Here is a 19,037-nt window from a genome sequence, read left to right as displayed (position 1 = left end):
GTGAACAAATCCTGTTGCAAGTTGAAAGTTATTCTTCTCATACTTTCTCACCAACAATGGAGGTTGTTAAGCTTTTCACAGGCCTTTGGAGTAAAATTGCTCCACTCAGCATAGTAAGATTTAAGTAAAGGTGAAAATGGATTGGAAGGAGCTGAAGCATTCCAAATTATAAATTATATGAGGAAAAGTTTAGTGAGGAATAAGATATTTATTTCCTGGCTTCTCTCACTAGAGAGGGAAACTTTTCCTCTTTTTAAAAGGGGCTTCTCCTGCTATCCAACTTTGGGATTTCCATCCTGCCAGTCTCACACCAAGAGTACAGGATATATATTTTGAGGGTGGATTTGGCTTTTTTTGTGATCCTCTGCCTGAAAGGTAAAAGGTAACATTTTGTATTTTTTGTTGTTACTCGGTGTGGTAAGAAAAGAGGGCGAAAATATAATGAAATGTATAATAAGTGCAGTCTCCATAAAATGTTAGAAAGTGATAAAGAGGAGGGTCTTAGTTTTGGAAGAAAAATGCAGAGGACCAAGAAGAAATGCAAAGAACTAAGAAGGAATTAGTAACAAATATTCTCAACTTGAAAAACAGGATGAGAAAAGTTACTCATATTCATAACTGATATTTATAGCCAATCAAACAATTATAAATTCAATCAAATTTTCAATTAGCAGACAAATAACATGATAAAATGAGTACTAGAAACAGCAAGAATACATAATGCTAACAGTCAGCAACATAAGAAATTCTATAAATGAACAACTGAAGACATGCTCTAAAGAGGATAGCATTAACTGAGCTGATAACCTGCCCAAGTAGAAAATTTTCAATGAATTCAAGAAATTTCTCAGTTGCAAGGGTGCCATCATTAATCCATTCACTCAGGTGCAAAAATATTTCAGTGATACCAACGTTCAAGGTGAAATATCTGTCATCTTCCTGCAAATAATTACAGAGAATGAAGTAAAAATCCAGTGGCAAATAAACTCTTCTTTTAGAAAAGGTGCCAGGCATGCATTATGTCCATGTAGGGAATTTTGTGAATCATTTGCATGGTTGGAGTTCATTCTAAAATCAAAGGAGGTTTTGACAATGAAAAAATCACATTCTTGCTCAAGTAAGTGCACAAATATAAAGCAATAAATGTGCATATGAGGCTCCTTCAGCATTCCCTAGCGAACAACTTAAGTAGATGTTCCACACCTTTCCTTATATTCTAATCGTGTGGACTGTAAACTCACATATATTGCATACTTTTCAACCACAATCTGAGACAAATCATTTGTAAATTGTAACAACTTAGATTAGATGCAAGTATTAGCTTCGTTGGTAAACCCTAGCTTTACGCTTAACAACTTGATGCATGGAGGATGGATAACAAAGTAAACTTAAGTTTTAGCCATTTGAGATGCTGTGATAAACAGTGTGGATCATCAACAGTAATGTCTTAGAATTCATTTTGGCACAAGTAAAAAACTGCGTTAACTATTGCCAAGAGCGAGGAAAAAAGGAGTGTTAATTATAGTTCAATACTCCAAGATTTTTTAAAAAAGAAGGAAAATGATTTTACTTATTATAGCCTAATTAGTTACAGCTATGATTGGAATGGTTATGTATGAAGAATTTTAAGTCATTTTTCCATTTAATTTTCCATGTTCTGTATTATTTAAATTTCTAAAGGCACCTACGTACCTTCACCCTATCTTTTCATATCCAACACCTGGACAAAATTAAATATATTCTGCTCAATAGACTAATCAGCCAACTAATTTAACTTTCCTTAACTGATCTGTACTTCTTAAACAAATGTTAGCAAAAAATTGGATATTTAAATACAATACATTATGGTCAAACATTATTGCAAGTTAAGAAGACTGTTATTTCATTGGAATGAAGTGCAATACCGTCAGATGGTGCAGCCACATGTGAACGACTTAGACAATAATGACTTCACAGACTAATGAGAAGAAGACAACATAGTTACTATTTAAGCATTAGAAAAATCAGATAATGATCATAAGCTATTCAAGAAGCAAACAAGCAGACCTTTTCAGCGGATTGATGCATCTGGACAACTGGAAATATTTCCCATAATTTTTTTAAGTATACAAACATGGAACTTCTCATCATATCAGGCCCATCAGACAGTGATGGAGGAAAAGGTCCAGTACTCACAAAAGGCTTCTTTATCTTATGAACAACAATTTTGACAGCTAGATTTATACACTGAAGTGTGCACAACATACAATCAAACGACTGAGCATCGATAATAGGCATTGCACGAATCAATGTTGTGGATTCTTGGAAACAGTTGATCAGAATTGGCACAAGATCTAGCAGTTTCTTGTCAATAGAAGAAATTCCTGCAAAACAGCCAAAAAGTAATAATATAACTACAAAACTTTATTGAGATCTAACAAAATAAAAACAGAAAGAATTGTGTGCCTGTTATAGCTACAGGTTAGCATGGTAGACCTGTAGTACTGTAATATGCCAAGTGGTAGACCTGTAGTGCTGTACTATGCCAAGACTTTAGCACAGACTGGCGCAACTAGACATCTATCTTGCGGATAAGCACCTTACATGCTTGGTTAAGCTACTTTAACCACAAAGATAGACAAATTTTGACTTCTATATATTGATGTTTCAGATAAAAATAATGTCTTAGAAAAATAACATAATTTCAACTATGTTACATAATTTTAACCATGATACGTAATAACTATGATATAATAACCTAGCATGCACATTCTTAAAAATGCTAGCACACATGCATGCATCCATGCGTGAACACATTGTCAATTGTTAAATTGTTATTTATCATGTGTATTAAATAGTTTCAAGTTATTTACTAAATAAACTAACATTAGAAAACTATGATTATCCACTAACACAAACAACCTGGAATTGTGCACTACAAAGTTATAAATCACAAAGAGAAATACAAACAAACTTAAAGATCATGAACAATGGGATTCCAGTCAAAGCATGTGTAAACATTACAAATAGACTATATTTACATCAACAAAAGGATTTTACAGAACATCCCAAAAATTAATAGATAAATAAATAAAAACATGAATGCCCAAAGTAAATAAAAATAAATAACATGGATGCACGAGAATATATCAGTACCTGCGTCATCCTTGTATATCTCAAGTTCAAAAGTGTGCAAACGTTTCTTTTCAACGATATTTTGGTTCTATGATCAATGAAGAAAGCAAGTGTTATTAAAAAAATGTATAACATAGAAATGAAAGACATCTTCTTACAATCAGAAATAAGAATTTCTAGCTTAGACTAGTGGGCAGATAGGATAATAGCTACTAAATCAAACAAAGAAAGAGAAAGGAAAATCTATTTCCTATCTAGAAGGCCAATAAGAAAATAGAACTTTGTGCTTTACTTTCAACCAAAAGAATTGAGGTACTAAGAGAAAAATGACAAGCCAGGAAATAGATAATATGTACATATCTATGTCTATATATTCATATACATATTCATATACAACTGTATATATACATACATAACACTTCATATAAGTGAGAAAATAGTCTAGTCTAACCAACATTAGACATATGCCTTACTACATCACTGATATTTCGTGTTTTCCACTAGTACCATTTTATGCATCTGTTTTTGCATTTTCAGAACAAATTGAATCCATAACATGACATATCTCTGGCTTTCAGGCTAGGTCTCAGTTAACTATTCTCTCTAGGGATGAGGAATATTGAAAAGGTGGACATCCATAGATACCTTCATTATCCCTCCTCAGTCAGGCCCTCTTTGATCTTCATTGCATATAACCAAAACATCTCTGTTCATCCGATAAGACATAGGCCCATCCCCCTCCCCCCGCCTCAGACATAAAGGAAGTAGTTCCCCACGGCTGACAAATAGAGGAGTTTAGGCCGTAAAAAGGCACCGGCCCCCACTGGGATTTTGCTTTCCTTATCTACGCCCCTTTACAAATTTAAGCCATAGATCATGTTCAACTCTATGTTTCTAGTTTTAGTGCATATCCACCTCAATATCCTCATATTTAGTCAACTTGTTCTTTATGCATTCATCTTTTTACTGCCTCCTACTTATCCACAAAATATAGCAAGCATGTTTATTCTCTTATACCAAGTCGTTCTAGTGTGCACGATTGCAAGTACCCAATTAGCACCACTACTCTTCATCTTAACATGTAGCAATTATTACAAATTGCTTTCATCTATCACCGTATTCTCTTGTATAAGAGATTAAGGTGTCAAAGGAGCACTTTAAGGTATTTCATTATTTGTGACAGAGATTTAATTTTCAGTTTAGCTCCATCAATTCAAATACTCTATCATGGTATGATTGATTCCATGAGATTGTACCTAGTACACCCCCTATACCAAGTGTCGGTTTCAAGAGAAGTATCGTACCGACACTCAGCAAGGGTGTACTAATTGCTACCAATATGGGCATCCGACCGGTGCTTAAAACAATGATTGAGTTCTTGTCCTTTTTTCCGTTATGTTTTCCTCTATAACTCCAAATTACTTGTTAATAAATCATCATCTATCACTATATCAACATATAATATTTTGCTTGCATCTATGTTGTCAACATGTCCAAAATATAAAATGGTATAGGTTTAAGGTTGATCTTCACTGCAAACTCATAATAAGTAAGACCTCCTCATTTGACACAAGTCTACATCAAATAAATGACCCTAATGAAGCACTATTGAACACTCTTTTTCAATGCCAATTGGATTGTCTCACATGATCCTATATCATATTTTTTTCCCACATTAGCATAGATAGCACTCTTCTTCTCTCAAAACATTTCCAACAATTAATGAACCAAGAAAACTGCTTCCATAATTACATGCTCTGGTATGAAACCAAATTGGCTTTTTGCCAATACACTGCCTCTCTTAACATTTGTTATACCAGACTCTTAAAGTCCAATTTCTTGACCACATTTGCAATTCCAACCATTTCTTTAACCATATTTCTCATGTCATCAAGCCTATCGTTTATAAGATCTCGTAAACAAGAGTTTTTACTAGTGCAGCTTAATTTCTCGAATATTTTTTTGCACACTCCAAAGGGATAATACTAGTCACTCCAATTATCTTCACTACACATACCATAAATCCTCTACATTGTTTGCACACTAAGTTACATGGTTCGCTATACCATACCTAACGGTATGGGCAATACCGTGTTGATAGCGAACCGATACTTGGTACTTGGGATGGGAGGTGTACCGAGTGTTGATACCATGAACCGACCCATACCAATACTCTACTAGCATGGTACCAGTATGAGACCCATACCAATACTTTACTAGCATGGTACCAGTATGAGTACCGAAACCAATATTGCCAACCCTGCTATGATATGCCTGCATCTCCTATGGATCTTAGTTTGCTACCCTCAATCTGTCTCCATGTTCAATAATATAATGAAAATATTTCCCATCTGTTCTCTATCTAGGCATCCTTCCCCTAGAATATGTGAGCCTCAAGTATAATGCATTAACATGATTACATCTATGATCTTACTTTCATCCATCTTGGCCAATTTGTTTATATCTCATCCTCGTACCTAAACTACTACAATAAATCGTCTACTTTGCTAAATTAGTTTTCCAAATTGTTTTAACCTCCTGGAACTTGTTCTGCCATCAACTTTCATTCTGAGAGTATTATTATCACCAGTCTGTCTAGTCACCTCCATAGCTGAGTCCCAGATACTTTCAGCATTGTTCACCAACATGACAACTACTAGTGCATTTAGGATCCACTCTACTCCAGCCTTTGGAATTTGTTTACCCTTCCCCTTTAATTCCATCAACTATTGCTGGAATGTCTTTGGATTCTCATGCAATGCTTTACATTCATGTTATGCACAGAAACAACTATAAGCCTAAGCTGAGTGGTGAAAGCGCCGTCACGATAACTTTAGCCTTTTTGATGTCTTGTTTTTTCTTTTGTTGAAAATAATATGTTTGAGATGAGTATGTCACACTTTTCATGAATTGATGCAAAAGATTACGTAAAGTAATTTATTCGAAAAAAGGATGAGCACAACATTATAAATCATCAAAGGAATTATGTAAAAATTTTCAAGTGAATAAGCTCATGGTGTTACTTGATACCTCAATCTTGAGGATTCTCAACACAGTATAACACCAAAGAAACCACTTGGTATCCACTTTTGTAAAGGCGCGAGGACACTAACATCAAGTCAAAATAATTTATATGAGACTAAAAAGCACGCTATGTACATTATTGCATCAAGAAGTGAATCCTTTTAAAGTGGAATATTGGTATACAATAGCTACAATCAAATGCTTCTAAAGTTCTAATGGAAGATATATAAATCATAGGATGCACCTGAGCCCATTAAATGCAAATGAAAGAACATGAAAAGCGGAGGTCAAGATTTTAAAAAACATAAATTTAACATTCAGTTGTCAATAATCACACAATAAAACAAACTTTAAGAGCCAGATCATATACAAGAAACAGCATCACTGAAAAAAATTCTTATATAATCAAATTCCTGCAGTAAAACCGAACCAATAAAAATTTAACATGTGACACATACTTCTTCATGTAACCTATCCTCCTTTTCATTCTTGCTGGCCAACAAAGAAAGGCACTGAACAAGCCCACCAAGAGTATTCTTAAGTTTGTTCTTCTCTTGCAAATAGATCTGGTTGTTTCTTAGAATATCTATATAATAGTCAAGAACCTGTCCAATGAAGAAAAATATAAATAAATTGTAAGTAGGAAAGCAAAAACAGGTAAATAAATTACAATAAGATAATTTGGCATATGATATCCACATCACCATATAATATTAAAAACAGATCACAATAGAGACTCATTATTATTTCCATAATAGTAACAAATGGAAGACCGGGTTCAACACCCTCCACATCTCTCCTTCCCTCTCTTATCCCCATCCGTCCAGTAAATCTAATTCAACAGCTGCACAATAAGTGAGATGATTTCCTCCCTAATCATCCTCCACTTCTTCGAAGTGCCCCAAAATCACAAGCCTAGCCGAAGTCCAAGATTTAACATATAGATGGAGTGCTAACAAAAGCCCCAAAATTACAATAGGAACAGAAATTCTTGAAGGATGAGGTGGATGAGAGTAAGCGTTTGCTTCATCATTTTTCAGTTTCTTTGGTGCTGTTGTATAGGATCAGAAATATTGGAAAATAAGAGAAGAGAGGAGAGAGATGAGATTTCTATTTTCCATCAAAATTTTATCTTTTTATTTCCCTCCTCTTCTCCCTTGTTCAATTACAAGATGAGCTCTATTGCTTTTTAATGCACTGAAGCACTGAATAGCCATCAACATCAAGTCAAGATTTGTTTAAACTTTTAATCTGCTGTAGTTTTTCTTTTATTTGTGTTTTATGTTCAGTTCTATTGAGTCCCGAGCCTGTTCAGCTGCAATGGAACTATCTCAAAGCTATATTAGTGGTAAGATAAAATGCTGATGTTTCATATTTTAAGTCATCAAGCCACATCAGCCCTAAACATAGTGGGTCATATGACTATCATATGCATTACTGTTCACAGTTATTGTAGCATGATTATAACCATGAAAAATGGGTCCTAAGGAGGGCAGTTTAGGAAATCAAAAACAAGTTGTCTTAAGGTTTTATTTGAGGGATATTATGATATGTATTTGCTCAATTTATTGGATCTGGGAAAATAAGAGATTGTTCTCCAGCTTGGACAGCCACCTAGTGCTTTCTTACCCCTTCTCTATTCCTTTGCTTTCTCACTGCTATCTATCATATCTCTCCATCTCTTTCTTCTATTCACGATCCTTTAGTTCAGTTTCTTCCCTGATTGCACAATTTTTATTCATCTTTGCAAACATTATTGTTGTTATTCTAATATATCTGCACGTAAGAATCCAATCTGCTTGTGCCTAGTGTTTTAAGGTCTCTTTACTGCAAGATTATTGGCTGATTATGTCGAAATCAATAGTTTGATTACTATTTTCCTCAAAATATGTGCTTGACTTTCATTTTATTTTGAAATTAGGTAATCAACTATATTATCAGGTTGCTGTCATTTAGCACCAATCATACTAAACCTGATTTCATGTTATGTCCTTGATAAAAAAACACTAGTTTTGTTTGCTGGAATTCCAGGACAGCACCAAGAAACCTGTTTGAAACCCTGTCAAACACAGATTTCTAGGAGAATATCGATCAAACTATTGATATATATATATATATATATATATGCATTTCAGCGCAATCAGGCAAAAATCACCGTAAAGAGACTTTAGAAAATTAGGCACAGGCAGATTGGACTCTTAAATGCAGATATGTTAGAATAAATAGCAATAATATTTGCAGAGAGCAACAAAAATTGCGCAACCAGTGAAGCAGCCGAATTAAAAGGATATTAAATAAAAGAAAGAGATGCAAAAACATAATAGATAAGAGTGAGAAAGAAGAGGGGCAGAGAAGAGAGGGGGATGGAGGCACCAAGTGGCCATCCAAGAAGAAGAATAATCTTACTTCCACAGCTCCAAAGAAGTGAGCAAATAAATAACATAAGCCCCATTTAACTAAAACCTAAAACAACTTATTCTCAATTTCCTAAACTGCTCTCATACCGTCTGGTTACTGTTCAGGGTACAGTTCATGCCACAGTAACCATGAAGAGTAATGCCTACAATAGTAATGTGACTACCCCATTTGGCTTGACAACTTGAATTATGACATATCAGCAGCCTATCTAACCACTAATATGGCCTTAAGATCTTCTAATCTCAGTTGTACATGCTCTAGATTCACAAAAACATAAAATAAAAATTTAAAAGAAATAATAGTAGATTAAAAGGTTATGACTAGGAGACCTTCAGTGCATCACTTTTTTAAATAAAAAAATAAAAATACAAATGAAGAAAAGAAATAGATGATTCTAACACAATCCATGAAGCCAATTGTTACGGTACCTAGTGGCAGCTTTGCCTTTACTACCAGCTTCTTTAGTACAGAAATTGGCACTTTATTCAACTAATTTTTGTACAAATTTGCTGAAATATCTAAAGCATAGTGGTGGAGAAGTAATAATATTGGTGTTGGGAACAATGGAAGAGTGATGGCATGCAACGAATGAGCAAATAAACTTTATTTTCACCAAAAATAACCGATTTCAACCAAGATCCAGTCAAAACTGGTTTTGGCAGACAAAAACATAAAGCCAACCAAAATCCTGCTACCAAGGTCTTCCTAGGATCAAGTCTAGCAAACAATCATAATATATCATTTTTGAATGATGATACCACAAGCCATATCAATATACGGTATATGCTCTTAAAATGAATTTGTTCGATTTTGAATGAAAACTTCAAATCATGTTACATAGTTGGTGTACACTTGCAAAATTTTATCAAATTTATCTGCATAATTTTGCATGCTTTTGTAGTTAGAAACAAACTCAAGCATTTATTTGAAGAAAGTCCTATAATGAGGATAAATTAATAAACACAACTATCATGAATCACATTCAATCACAGCAGTGGTTGATAATAAGGTACGCGGTACCGACTGTACCAACGTACCAGTGGGCATCGGTACCGATCCGGTACCGAACCAAACCGAGCCGAACCGGTACTGTACCGATGAGACTAAAAGCCAAAAAAAATTTGGAGCCAATACAGACCGGTCGGTTCGGGCCGGTACCGGTCGGTACGCGTCGGTACCGGTCGGTACGCGTCGGTACCGGTCGGTACGCGACCGGTACCGGTCGGTACGGACCGGTACCGGTCGGTACGGGCCGGTACGCGTCGATACGGGCCGGTACGCGTCGATACGTTTCAGTACCGAAATATGTAGCTGTACCGTACCGGTAGGATCCAGTACCAGTATATACCGACCGGTACTGACCCGTACCGACTGGTACGGCAGACCATGGTTGATATACTAATAGATCGTACTTAAGTTAGAATTGATACTGACCTTTTCAGCATATAACATGAAGGAGAATGGATAGCTCAGAACAACAAGCTCAAAAAACTTGAAAGCCATCAATCGAATGTCAATTGCCATATGAGTCATTGCATTGAAGATATACGCCATTAATAAAGATATAACTGCCCCAGTTATGTCCTGCAAGGAAGGAAAGTTGAGGTCTAATACTTAATGGGGAAAAAAAGACAAATAAAAATTATTTGCATGTTACAAGAGAAGGTTTACAGCTTTGGTAATAATGTCAGAGGGAAAAATTATGAAAAAACTTATAGTCAAGCCAAATAATCAAGTGCCTTGAGGAAGTAGATAGGTGGCATTTCAAGATATCAAAAAGCACACCTTTTGTAATTGTTATCCAGAAATATAACTTGATTAATGACATTTTAAATATATCAAACTGCAAATTGAAGGGCACATCTTCCTAAATACCTCTTTCGAAGAAGGAAAGATCACAGTCTTTAAGAGCTGATACAAGGTTTCACCAACCACTTTGTCATTGTCACAGATCCGCTCACGTAGCTTCTCTATGATGGCAAGTTTGTGGAGTTTAAGCTCTGATGGATGTTTTAGGACAAGATCCTTGATACCAGTTAACGCAGCTTCGTCAAACCAAAAGAAACTTTTTGTGTTAGCAACTTGGTCATGTAGCAAAGAGATTATACAATGAAGTAAATTAATCAGAGTCAAAATTAAAATTACCATTTCTTTCTGGAACAAAAAAAAGGATATCTTACAACAACAAATCCATGCGTAAAAGGGAGGGGAAAAAAAAACTTTTTAATCTTGAACCGAAAGGAATTCGTCTATGCCAAGAGAAATCAATTACATCTAAAGAAAACCAAAGAAAGTGAATGAAAGCATATACCTTTACGAATCTTAGCATTGTGATGGGACGTTTGTTGAAGGAGCTCTCTTAACGTCAACCCCTTCTTGCTCACGGCCAGGCCGACTCTCTCCGATGCCACGCTTTGCTCCGGAAGAACAATCGCTGTTCACCAACACCGAACCCCCACCATAAGTAAAGTCATCTGGTTTAAAGGCCTTACAAATCAATTGCTCATTGCATTTTAAACGCAAGAACGGCGCGTACCTTTGGATTTGATCTGGGTATTGGTGGCATTTTTCGGCGGGGGAAGCTTCCGGCCAATCTTACGCTTTATTTTCTAGCAAGAAAACAAAGAGAATAAATATTGAGATATAGCGAGGAGAAGAGATTATCGGAGGAGAAGGAAAACTTTTTTACTTTGAAATCTACGCCCCGTTTTGGCTTCTTGGGAGCTGCTTTTGATCGCACCATGTCAATTCTATCCAAGAAAAACAGAGAAAGAAGACAAATGTGATCCTTGGTATCCCGTAAAACAATAATTGTTTCAAAAGAAGAACAATTGAACGTCAGGATGGTAGAAAAGAATGGAATTCTGGATAATTGAAGTCAAGATAAAACTAAAAAAGAAAGTGAAAGTGAAAAGGTGGTTTCAGGCGAATAATACCTCGGCAAGGACGACGAGGAGGATTAAGGAATAAGATTCAAAAAGAACGAGAGGAAGCGTTTCAGGAGGGTTTAGGGTTTTTGAGGCCTTTACGGAGATTTCGGAGAACATTTCGAGTTGTTCCCTTACGGTTCTCGTTTCCGTTTAGTCCATCTGATTAAATCACCCACCACGATCCGTTCAATGATCGACGGCAGGTGATTGAAGGGATGATGGGACCCATTCGCGAAAAGGCCTGGCGGCCCCGATGCCGTCAACTGAACTTGCGCCGCGCTGAATGAATCAATGTGGCAGGCACCACAAGGCGGGAGCACGCGTGCACCGCGCATTTGCCTTGTTTCTTGGGTGCCCCCATCTTTCCATCGTCTCAAAATAAATTTTGATGATAGTATGTCGGCAAACTAGATATCAGAAGAAGCCGGATTTGTAAATAGAGACCACCTTGACAGGATGATAGCAGCGAATGATCGTACGTCCGATCTTACTGTAGTTGGGGCAGAGCTACGGACAGCTTGAGAGGGTATCTCTTTTGCGAAGCAGGTACTTGGTATTGAGTACATTTGCCTCGAGGGAGATTCTTCAGTGGTGATTAATTAGGTGCAGAGAATGGATAGATATGGTAATAGTCACCCTCTTATTCGTGATACTCGCAAACTGATCCAGGAGCCGAGCTCCGTTTAGGCAGTACATGTGTTCCGAGAGGCGAGCAGTATCGTAGACTGGGTCGCCTCCTTTATTATCCGATACTCTAGGGAGATCATCTGGACATCCACGAGGGATGTTCCTCCTCTTTTGTACTCTTTACTTTTCCTTGATTTAGCAAGTTGTACTCACGTTAGAGCTATATAAAATGTCGTTTTTACCAAAAAAAAGAAAAAAAATAAGGGTACGCAAATAGCAGGTCAAACCGTAAGTCCGATTCTAGCCAGCTACATTTATTATTTATATCATTTTTTGAAAAAATTGATATAATATCCGTTTGAGAAAGACTAGTACCAAAAAAAATTGGTTAATTTTAGTTTAAATTTAAAAATTGATATAATATCCGTTTGAGAAAGACTAGTACCAAAAAAAAAGGGTTAATTTTAGTTTAAATTTTCAGAAAACTAAATCAAACCAATCCAATCTGATCCAACTCGCTTAATTTTCAATTCATGCCTCGCGAAAAAAAAAGACTAGCCGACCAATCAGCCAGTTCCGTTGCCGCAAGTTCCTCTATTTGATAGTTTCGCCAATATACGGGGCTCTCAAATATGGCATAGAATCCCGGTATAAACTAGGACACTTGTCCAATTCAAATGAAAAAATATCGATGGTAAATCTATCCAGTTGCTAAGGGCGTTGTTTTTAGCTTTTAAGACACCATTGACGTCAACTTTAGACGACCAAAAGAGCAAGAGGGCTTTTTTTTTCTGGTAAATGAGCAAGAGGGCTTTGATTTACATGACATACGAAAACGTGCCAGAAATTCAGCCAAAAGAGATACTTGAGTAGAAGGCCATGGATTAGAGAAGCAGGGTTACAATGGACATCCAAAAGCTCCGGTGTATACTTTTTTTATCTATCTTTAAATGGAAGGCACAAAGTACAATTTCTTTGGGAAAGTCAAAGAGGTAGGAAAAGAGCTATTTCTGAGGGCAAAGGCAATAAGAGAATAGAACCTACCGTAAGCCACAGGCAGTGTAGTAGGAATCTTCCCATACTCCTGTTGGAAACCCTAGTGGTCGCATACATATATTTTTAAAAATTTTACAGCGGAAGCATGAATTAAACTATTTAATTCCTATGCATGCTAAAGATCATATCTCTACAACAAAAATAAATTTAGGACTTTAAACATTTATCCTAAACCATTATGCATGATTCTATGTCTAACATGTAATCATGCAGAATTTCAGCAACCTAGTTGATTTCTAATCCTCAATTCTAATGATATCAGATCTAATACCTTTTTGCTTTGAGGATTTTGATGATGCCTTGATCACCTTATGCAGCCACACACGCGTTCGGCCTCTACGGATAGTCCATGCGAAGCTCTAGGAAGATCTTCCTCTATGGGAGTGCTAGCTCGCACAAAGATGCTGCAGTGACTGAACTTTTCTCCTCGAAGCACTCAACTTTTGATTCTTCTTCGAGATGATGAAGATGGAGAAGGAGGAGAGAGGAAAACTGGCTCTCAGAACTTTTCTATAATTTAGAACCCTTTCTAAAGACCATGTCATCTAAACCCTAGGCGTGGGGGTCATTTTATAGCCAACAGACCTCCCACGCCTCACACCTATTTTAGCCAACTAATTTAGCTGATAAAATTTCTAAAAATTTTTGGTGAATCGGCAGCTAAGACGTGAACAAATCCTCTTTAAATTTTGCACCATGAATCCCTAAAAATTAGGGGGTTCATGTGCCCCAAACTTCAGCTGCACGCCACCCTGCTTGATGCGCCATGCAATTCCTACAAATTAGGGATTTGATTCCAATCTCTTTAGGAAGATTTGAGGCGCCAAATTCATAGGGAAACTAGCCCCACGCCTCTCTTTTCTCATGCCAAAAATTGGCCAAAAATAAAGAGGGAGGCGCCATAAATTTAAAGGATAAGGATGAGGTGTCTTTCTTTTTCAAGAAAGAATGTTAGGGTCCTAAAATTTAGAGATTTTTTTTCTTATCAATTTCTAAATTTTTAAACTTAGAATCCTTATCAAATAAGGACTTTTAATAGGCTCGGGTCAAGCTTAATCCAATTGGGTCAAGTCCGATTAATTGGGTTGAGCCTAATCAATTCGGATCGAACCCAATCCAATTAGGTCAAACCCTGATGTAGCCCAAATTGAATCTTATTCAATTTTGCTTAACCTAAGCTCAATCATTCAATCAATTGAGTTCATTAGCAATCTAATTGCTAATTAATCCTTCAATAATTCAATAATTATTTTACTGCAACTTTTGCTTTGGGTAATTGGTCAATCGAATTGACCGATGTACCCCTGGATGATTCTTAATCGTCGATCAGCCATTTGATCAACCTAGAAACTTCTATGAATGTGACTTCATAGGTTCGAACTTAAGCCGGTAGCACGAGAACGACTTTCTGTACTAATCGAAGTGACCATCTAGCAATGGTACCTGACATCCAGATAGGCCGAATAATTACAAAGCAATATTCTGAAATCCTTGGACTATGGTTACCGTATAATTAATCCCTATGACTCCAAATGCTTAGGATGACTTCAGAGTTCTGTCAATTCTTTAATCAGTGCATCCAAAATGTGTTTTAACTTTACAAATCTTGTGACTCCTCATAAGGATTACCCTGGCCCAGGTTTTACTAAATTGAACACAAGGGCATTCCATCTTGACTCACGCACCGACTTCGCAAGTACTTGACTGCACCCAGTAGCCTTCCATCACTGAATTAGAAATTCAGATAGTCTGGTACCAAAATACAATGAGTTACTTGCAAGTCACCGTGGTGATCTCAGGTTTGAGGGACTGGTCACGTTTAGTCAAGTGTACTCCTATACTTCATCTATATGACATATCGGTGTTTCTACACTATTTGGTTAAGAGGACAACCAACGTATATGGCACACAACGACCTATTCTTGATAATGCTATTGTCCTAGTGACAGCATATTGTTTGGTCACGAAATAGTTTAAGAACTCGTAGATAAATCCTTCTTTATCGTTTAATAGAGTCATAAGGATTTTATTACATTACTTGAGTTCACAAAGATGCAAAATATGTAATGAAATATTGCCAAATAACTTTTATTAATTTCATTAATTCATATACAATTTAATCTTTAACAGGCTGACGATTGTCTTTCAAGATACAATTCCCAATAACTCCTGCAAAAGTTGAAGCTTATGAATGAGGTTCAACTTTCCACACCAAAAGTGTCTTCCTATATTGTCCCAAGGCAGATCCAAAGCGAGTGGCGATTTTGGCGGACTGCATTTCACCCTAGCGAACTCATGCGATTCTAATGTACCTAGAGGCAAGAGGCGATTCCGTTCACAATCTTACGAACTTCATCCTTTATGGCAAATAATCGATGAAGGCGATACTTGATTGGCGATATGGTAATGGAATATTCGCCGGTAAGTTTTATATCATCAACATACAACAACAAAATAGCGCGTCCTCGAGGAGAAAAGGGGAGCTTTTTCTTTGATTTTGGTTTGGTCATCTCATGGCTGAATAGTGAAAACGTCAAACAGGGGCAAGTAGGTTCAATGCTTACTAGATGCACGCCAATGAGAACATTCAATAAGCCTATTGGAATTGGCAGGAGTTTAGGCAATCGGTAGTTCGAGATTTGTAGTGAGTCTAAGGCAGGATTCAAGGATGAACTCTCCTTTTGTGTAGAATTCAGACTAGCGCAAAACATCGCCATTCATTGTCTCTTAAAGGCATTCTATTCTCTGAACCTGAAAGGTTGAAAGAAGGACGAGTTATGACGCTTCTTTGTTCACATAGGATAAAAAGAAAGACTCGAGAAAAGCTTAGTCTCTCTTTGAGAGTCAAGCGATGTGATCCATCGTGGCAAAACACATCATTGTCTCATTCATAAAAAAAGGGGGTAGCCCAAACTGCCGACAGAAAGAAGTGTCATCTCGGTTCAAAGGAAAAAAGCTATGTTCTCTCCATTCGTCTTCTTCGTTCTGTCCTGCCAAACAAAGATAAGTAATCTCATCCATTGTCATCTAGAGGTTGTTTTCTTTGCAAGTGCTTTGTTTTCGATTTAGGAGACGATTATGGATTGTGAAGCAAAAATGAAGGGATGTGGATAAATAGAAGGATGATAGAAAGAGAGAACAAAAAATTAATGAAATATGATTCCAATATGTATGGTCTATGAATCACCTAAAAAAAAACAGTGTGAAAAAACATCAATACTTATATAAAAAATTTATAATAATGAAGAGCCTCGAGTTCATAGAAGCTAAAAAAATTGACTTGAGAACGAGTTTTGTTAGGAGCTCTGAGACATATGCTCCCCTTGAATTTGAGCACAAAACTGGAATCTGATGACAATAGAAGAAATTCGCAACCTTAATTAAAAAAAATTGAAAGCACTTAAGTACCTCTGATTGGTCCGTCTTAATCTTAATCTGTTACTTTCCTGATAGTCAACACATAATATGTTTCCTTTTGGTCGGATTGAGAGACAAGTCCCATTTGGCTAGGATGCTAGCAGATTCTTCGTCTTCCTACTCACGATGCTGCGCATTCATGGCGGTACAAATACCCACCTAAAGCCTAGCAGGGATAAGCTAGTAACGCTTGCGTCAGAACTAAGACTAGGCCAACCGAATGGAAGCGTGATGGCCTCGTTAAGGATGGGACGCCGGTTGAATTTGCCGAAAGCCTCAACAGCGGTACCACGGAGCCATTGCGGCCGTGATGGGGAAAACGATCCAATATGGTTAATATATATATATATATATATATATATATATATGCATACATATATATTTCATTATATATATATATATAAACTTTTTAAAAAATATGTTTTTATATATAAAATAAAATTTTTATATTTAGACTTAAATCAATTTATTTTATTCAGTCCATTGAACTCAATCCTATATAATTTGAAATTTTTATATTTGAATTTAACTTAACTCATTTAGCGCATTGAATATCAATCCAACAAATCAAATCGAACCGGACTGAACCCAATTTCTCATATTGGTTTTAAAAAAATTTGTAAATAGTTAGTTCAATTTTATTTTCAGTTTTAGTAAACTACAGTTTGATTTTGGATTTATCTTCAGACCGATCCGGCCTATATACTTCTCTAGTGGCAAGTCTCATACTTGTAAATAAAGCTCGAATTACATGCGGTGGTTGCAAGTTATGTATGCTGCTCCGGAAGGTTGAAGAATGATATAAATTTTTCAAAGCGAACGGCATTGTGAGGGGAAAATTTTAAAAAACAAAATCTTGTATGACTGCTTCCTTAAATCAGAGAGGAAAAGAAAATATTACTTATCATAATATCACTTGTGCAATCCCCATGCACTTCAACTCTTCTATGGGATAATCGAGGATGAATGCAGCATGCAAAAGTAGATGGTTATCCTTTCAGAATTGATTTGCGATATTATGGATGCTGCCATTTCATCGTATCATATGAGAAGTTTTATGACATTAATTAAATTTGTGTATTATTTATGTGTTGATGGATGAGGTGTACTTCTTTCTGTTTTTTTTTTTGGACAAACAGAGATACACTTTCGTTATTTTTATTTGTAAAGCCAAACAATTAAAACACAAGTATTACATAAAAATGAATATAATTAGCATATACTATTTTTTAAATGGTAAAGGAGTAATTTTAGTAATATTAGATGTAGAGATAAATGACTTGAATCTCATGTCAAATACTCTCCAAAATTTTAACATAAATATTAGAATAGACAGTAACCAAAACAACAACCATTATTTGCCAAGGTCAGCTTTGGAAGGTTTTGCCACGATGCAACAAAAAATCCATACTAAAAAATTTAGAACTTTTATGTTAATTGTCCATGCTGTCACTAGTTTTAGTATGATATATGATGCCACTAGTTGTTAGTACGATATAATTGATCTATTTTGGGTGGCTTCCGTGGGAATGATGCATGAACGTTTGTAATTATAGCCTTATAGGCATGAACAACTAAAAGTTTAGTGGAAAATTGACCAAGAGGTCATTATATAACTCATGTTAGAGGTGAGAGCCTCGCATTCAAGAAAATCCTTGGGAAAAAAAAAGGCTAACATGAGATTGGAATCACTGTATTGCTTGCATAAATACTAAGGAAGATCTAGGTGGAACTTAGATGAATAACTATAGTGCCGCACCCAAAAAATGGTGAGTTTTCACCTTCATCCATGCTTTTTCGAAAACTATCTCTGTATGTAAAGATGTTATCTCCAGCCCTAGAGACCTGACTTCAGGATATTGATTATCTTTTGGTTTTTATCACAATCACTTACTCATCTTTCCCTTTCAAAATTTCTCTTGTAAATAAGTGGTTATATCTTTGTAAATAGAATCTTCTACTTATGATAATGCACCTGATTTGGAATCTTCTGAGAATCTCGAACATATACCTACTTTTGAAGCATTTTTTTTACTATAAATATTTTTTAAATATGCATTTTCCCATGCCCATGTATCTTTTTTTCTCACCTACTTTCAATTTTGGCAGTTAAGAATTATATTAACAATGAAGAATCTAGAGATATCATCTTGGAACTTTTAAATTCCCTCAATTGATGGCTTCTTAATTTATCTAACCTAGTTTTAGTCAGATTCTTAGGCAAAATGATCGGTGTAAATAAAGTTGATAATTCCAATCCCCCATGCGGGATTTAGATTCTCCCTAAGTTAAAACTAACATTCTTTGCATCCAAGTGTTGTTAATTTAAGCATCCATGTCATTAGAAATTAGGACATAATATCACAACTGAACCTCAAAAAACTTACAAATTGGTTCCTCGTTGAAAACAACAGTGAGTAATACTACTTGCGATGGAGAGATGTCACCATT

The 19,037-nt window shown here is 36.0% G+C and overlaps 1 protein-coding gene across 7 annotated transcripts in view; it reads right to left on the bottom strand.

Moving 5' to 3' along the window:
* LOC103719516 (testis-expressed protein 10) overlaps positions 1 to 19,037 on the bottom strand; it is a 40,928-nt gene that overhangs the window by 19,520 nt on the left and 2,371 nt on the right. For 4 of the 7 annotated variants that reach the window (XM_039128290.1, XM_039128293.1, XM_039128291.1 and 1 more), the window contains exons 2-10: positions 11,246 to 11,306; positions 11,093 to 11,165; positions 10,868 to 10,990; positions 10,432 to 10,601; positions 9,991 to 10,140; positions 6,597 to 6,743; positions 3,136 to 3,202; positions 2,047 to 2,363; positions 796 to 939 (exon numbers count right to left, since the gene is read on the bottom strand). In XM_039128290.1, the coding sequence (XP_038984218.1) occupies positions 796 to 939; positions 2,047 to 2,363; positions 3,136 to 3,202; positions 6,597 to 6,743; positions 9,991 to 10,140; positions 10,432 to 10,601; positions 10,868 to 10,990; positions 11,093 to 11,165; positions 11,246 to 11,299 (1,245 nt within the window). In that variant the 5' untranslated portion in view covers positions 11,300 to 11,306. The remainder of the gene's footprint in view (positions 1 to 795; positions 940 to 2,046; positions 2,364 to 3,135; positions 3,203 to 6,596; positions 6,744 to 9,990; positions 10,141 to 10,431; positions 10,602 to 10,867; positions 10,991 to 11,092; positions 11,166 to 11,245; positions 11,307 to 19,037) is intronic. The other 3 variants (XM_039128292.1, XM_039128294.1, XM_039128296.1) reach the window with 2 other exon arrangements.

The sequence above is a fragment of the Phoenix dactylifera genome, chromosome 7 (genome assembly GCF_009389715.1).
Source record: "Phoenix dactylifera cultivar Barhee BC4 chromosome 7, palm_55x_up_171113_PBpolish2nd_filt_p, whole genome shotgun sequence".
In the NCBI taxonomy this organism is placed as follows: Eukaryota; Viridiplantae; Streptophyta; class Magnoliopsida; order Arecales; family Arecaceae; genus Phoenix; species Phoenix dactylifera.
The sequence above is the reverse complement of the archived record's forward strand: the minus strand, read 5'-3'. Positions and strand labels throughout refer to the sequence as shown.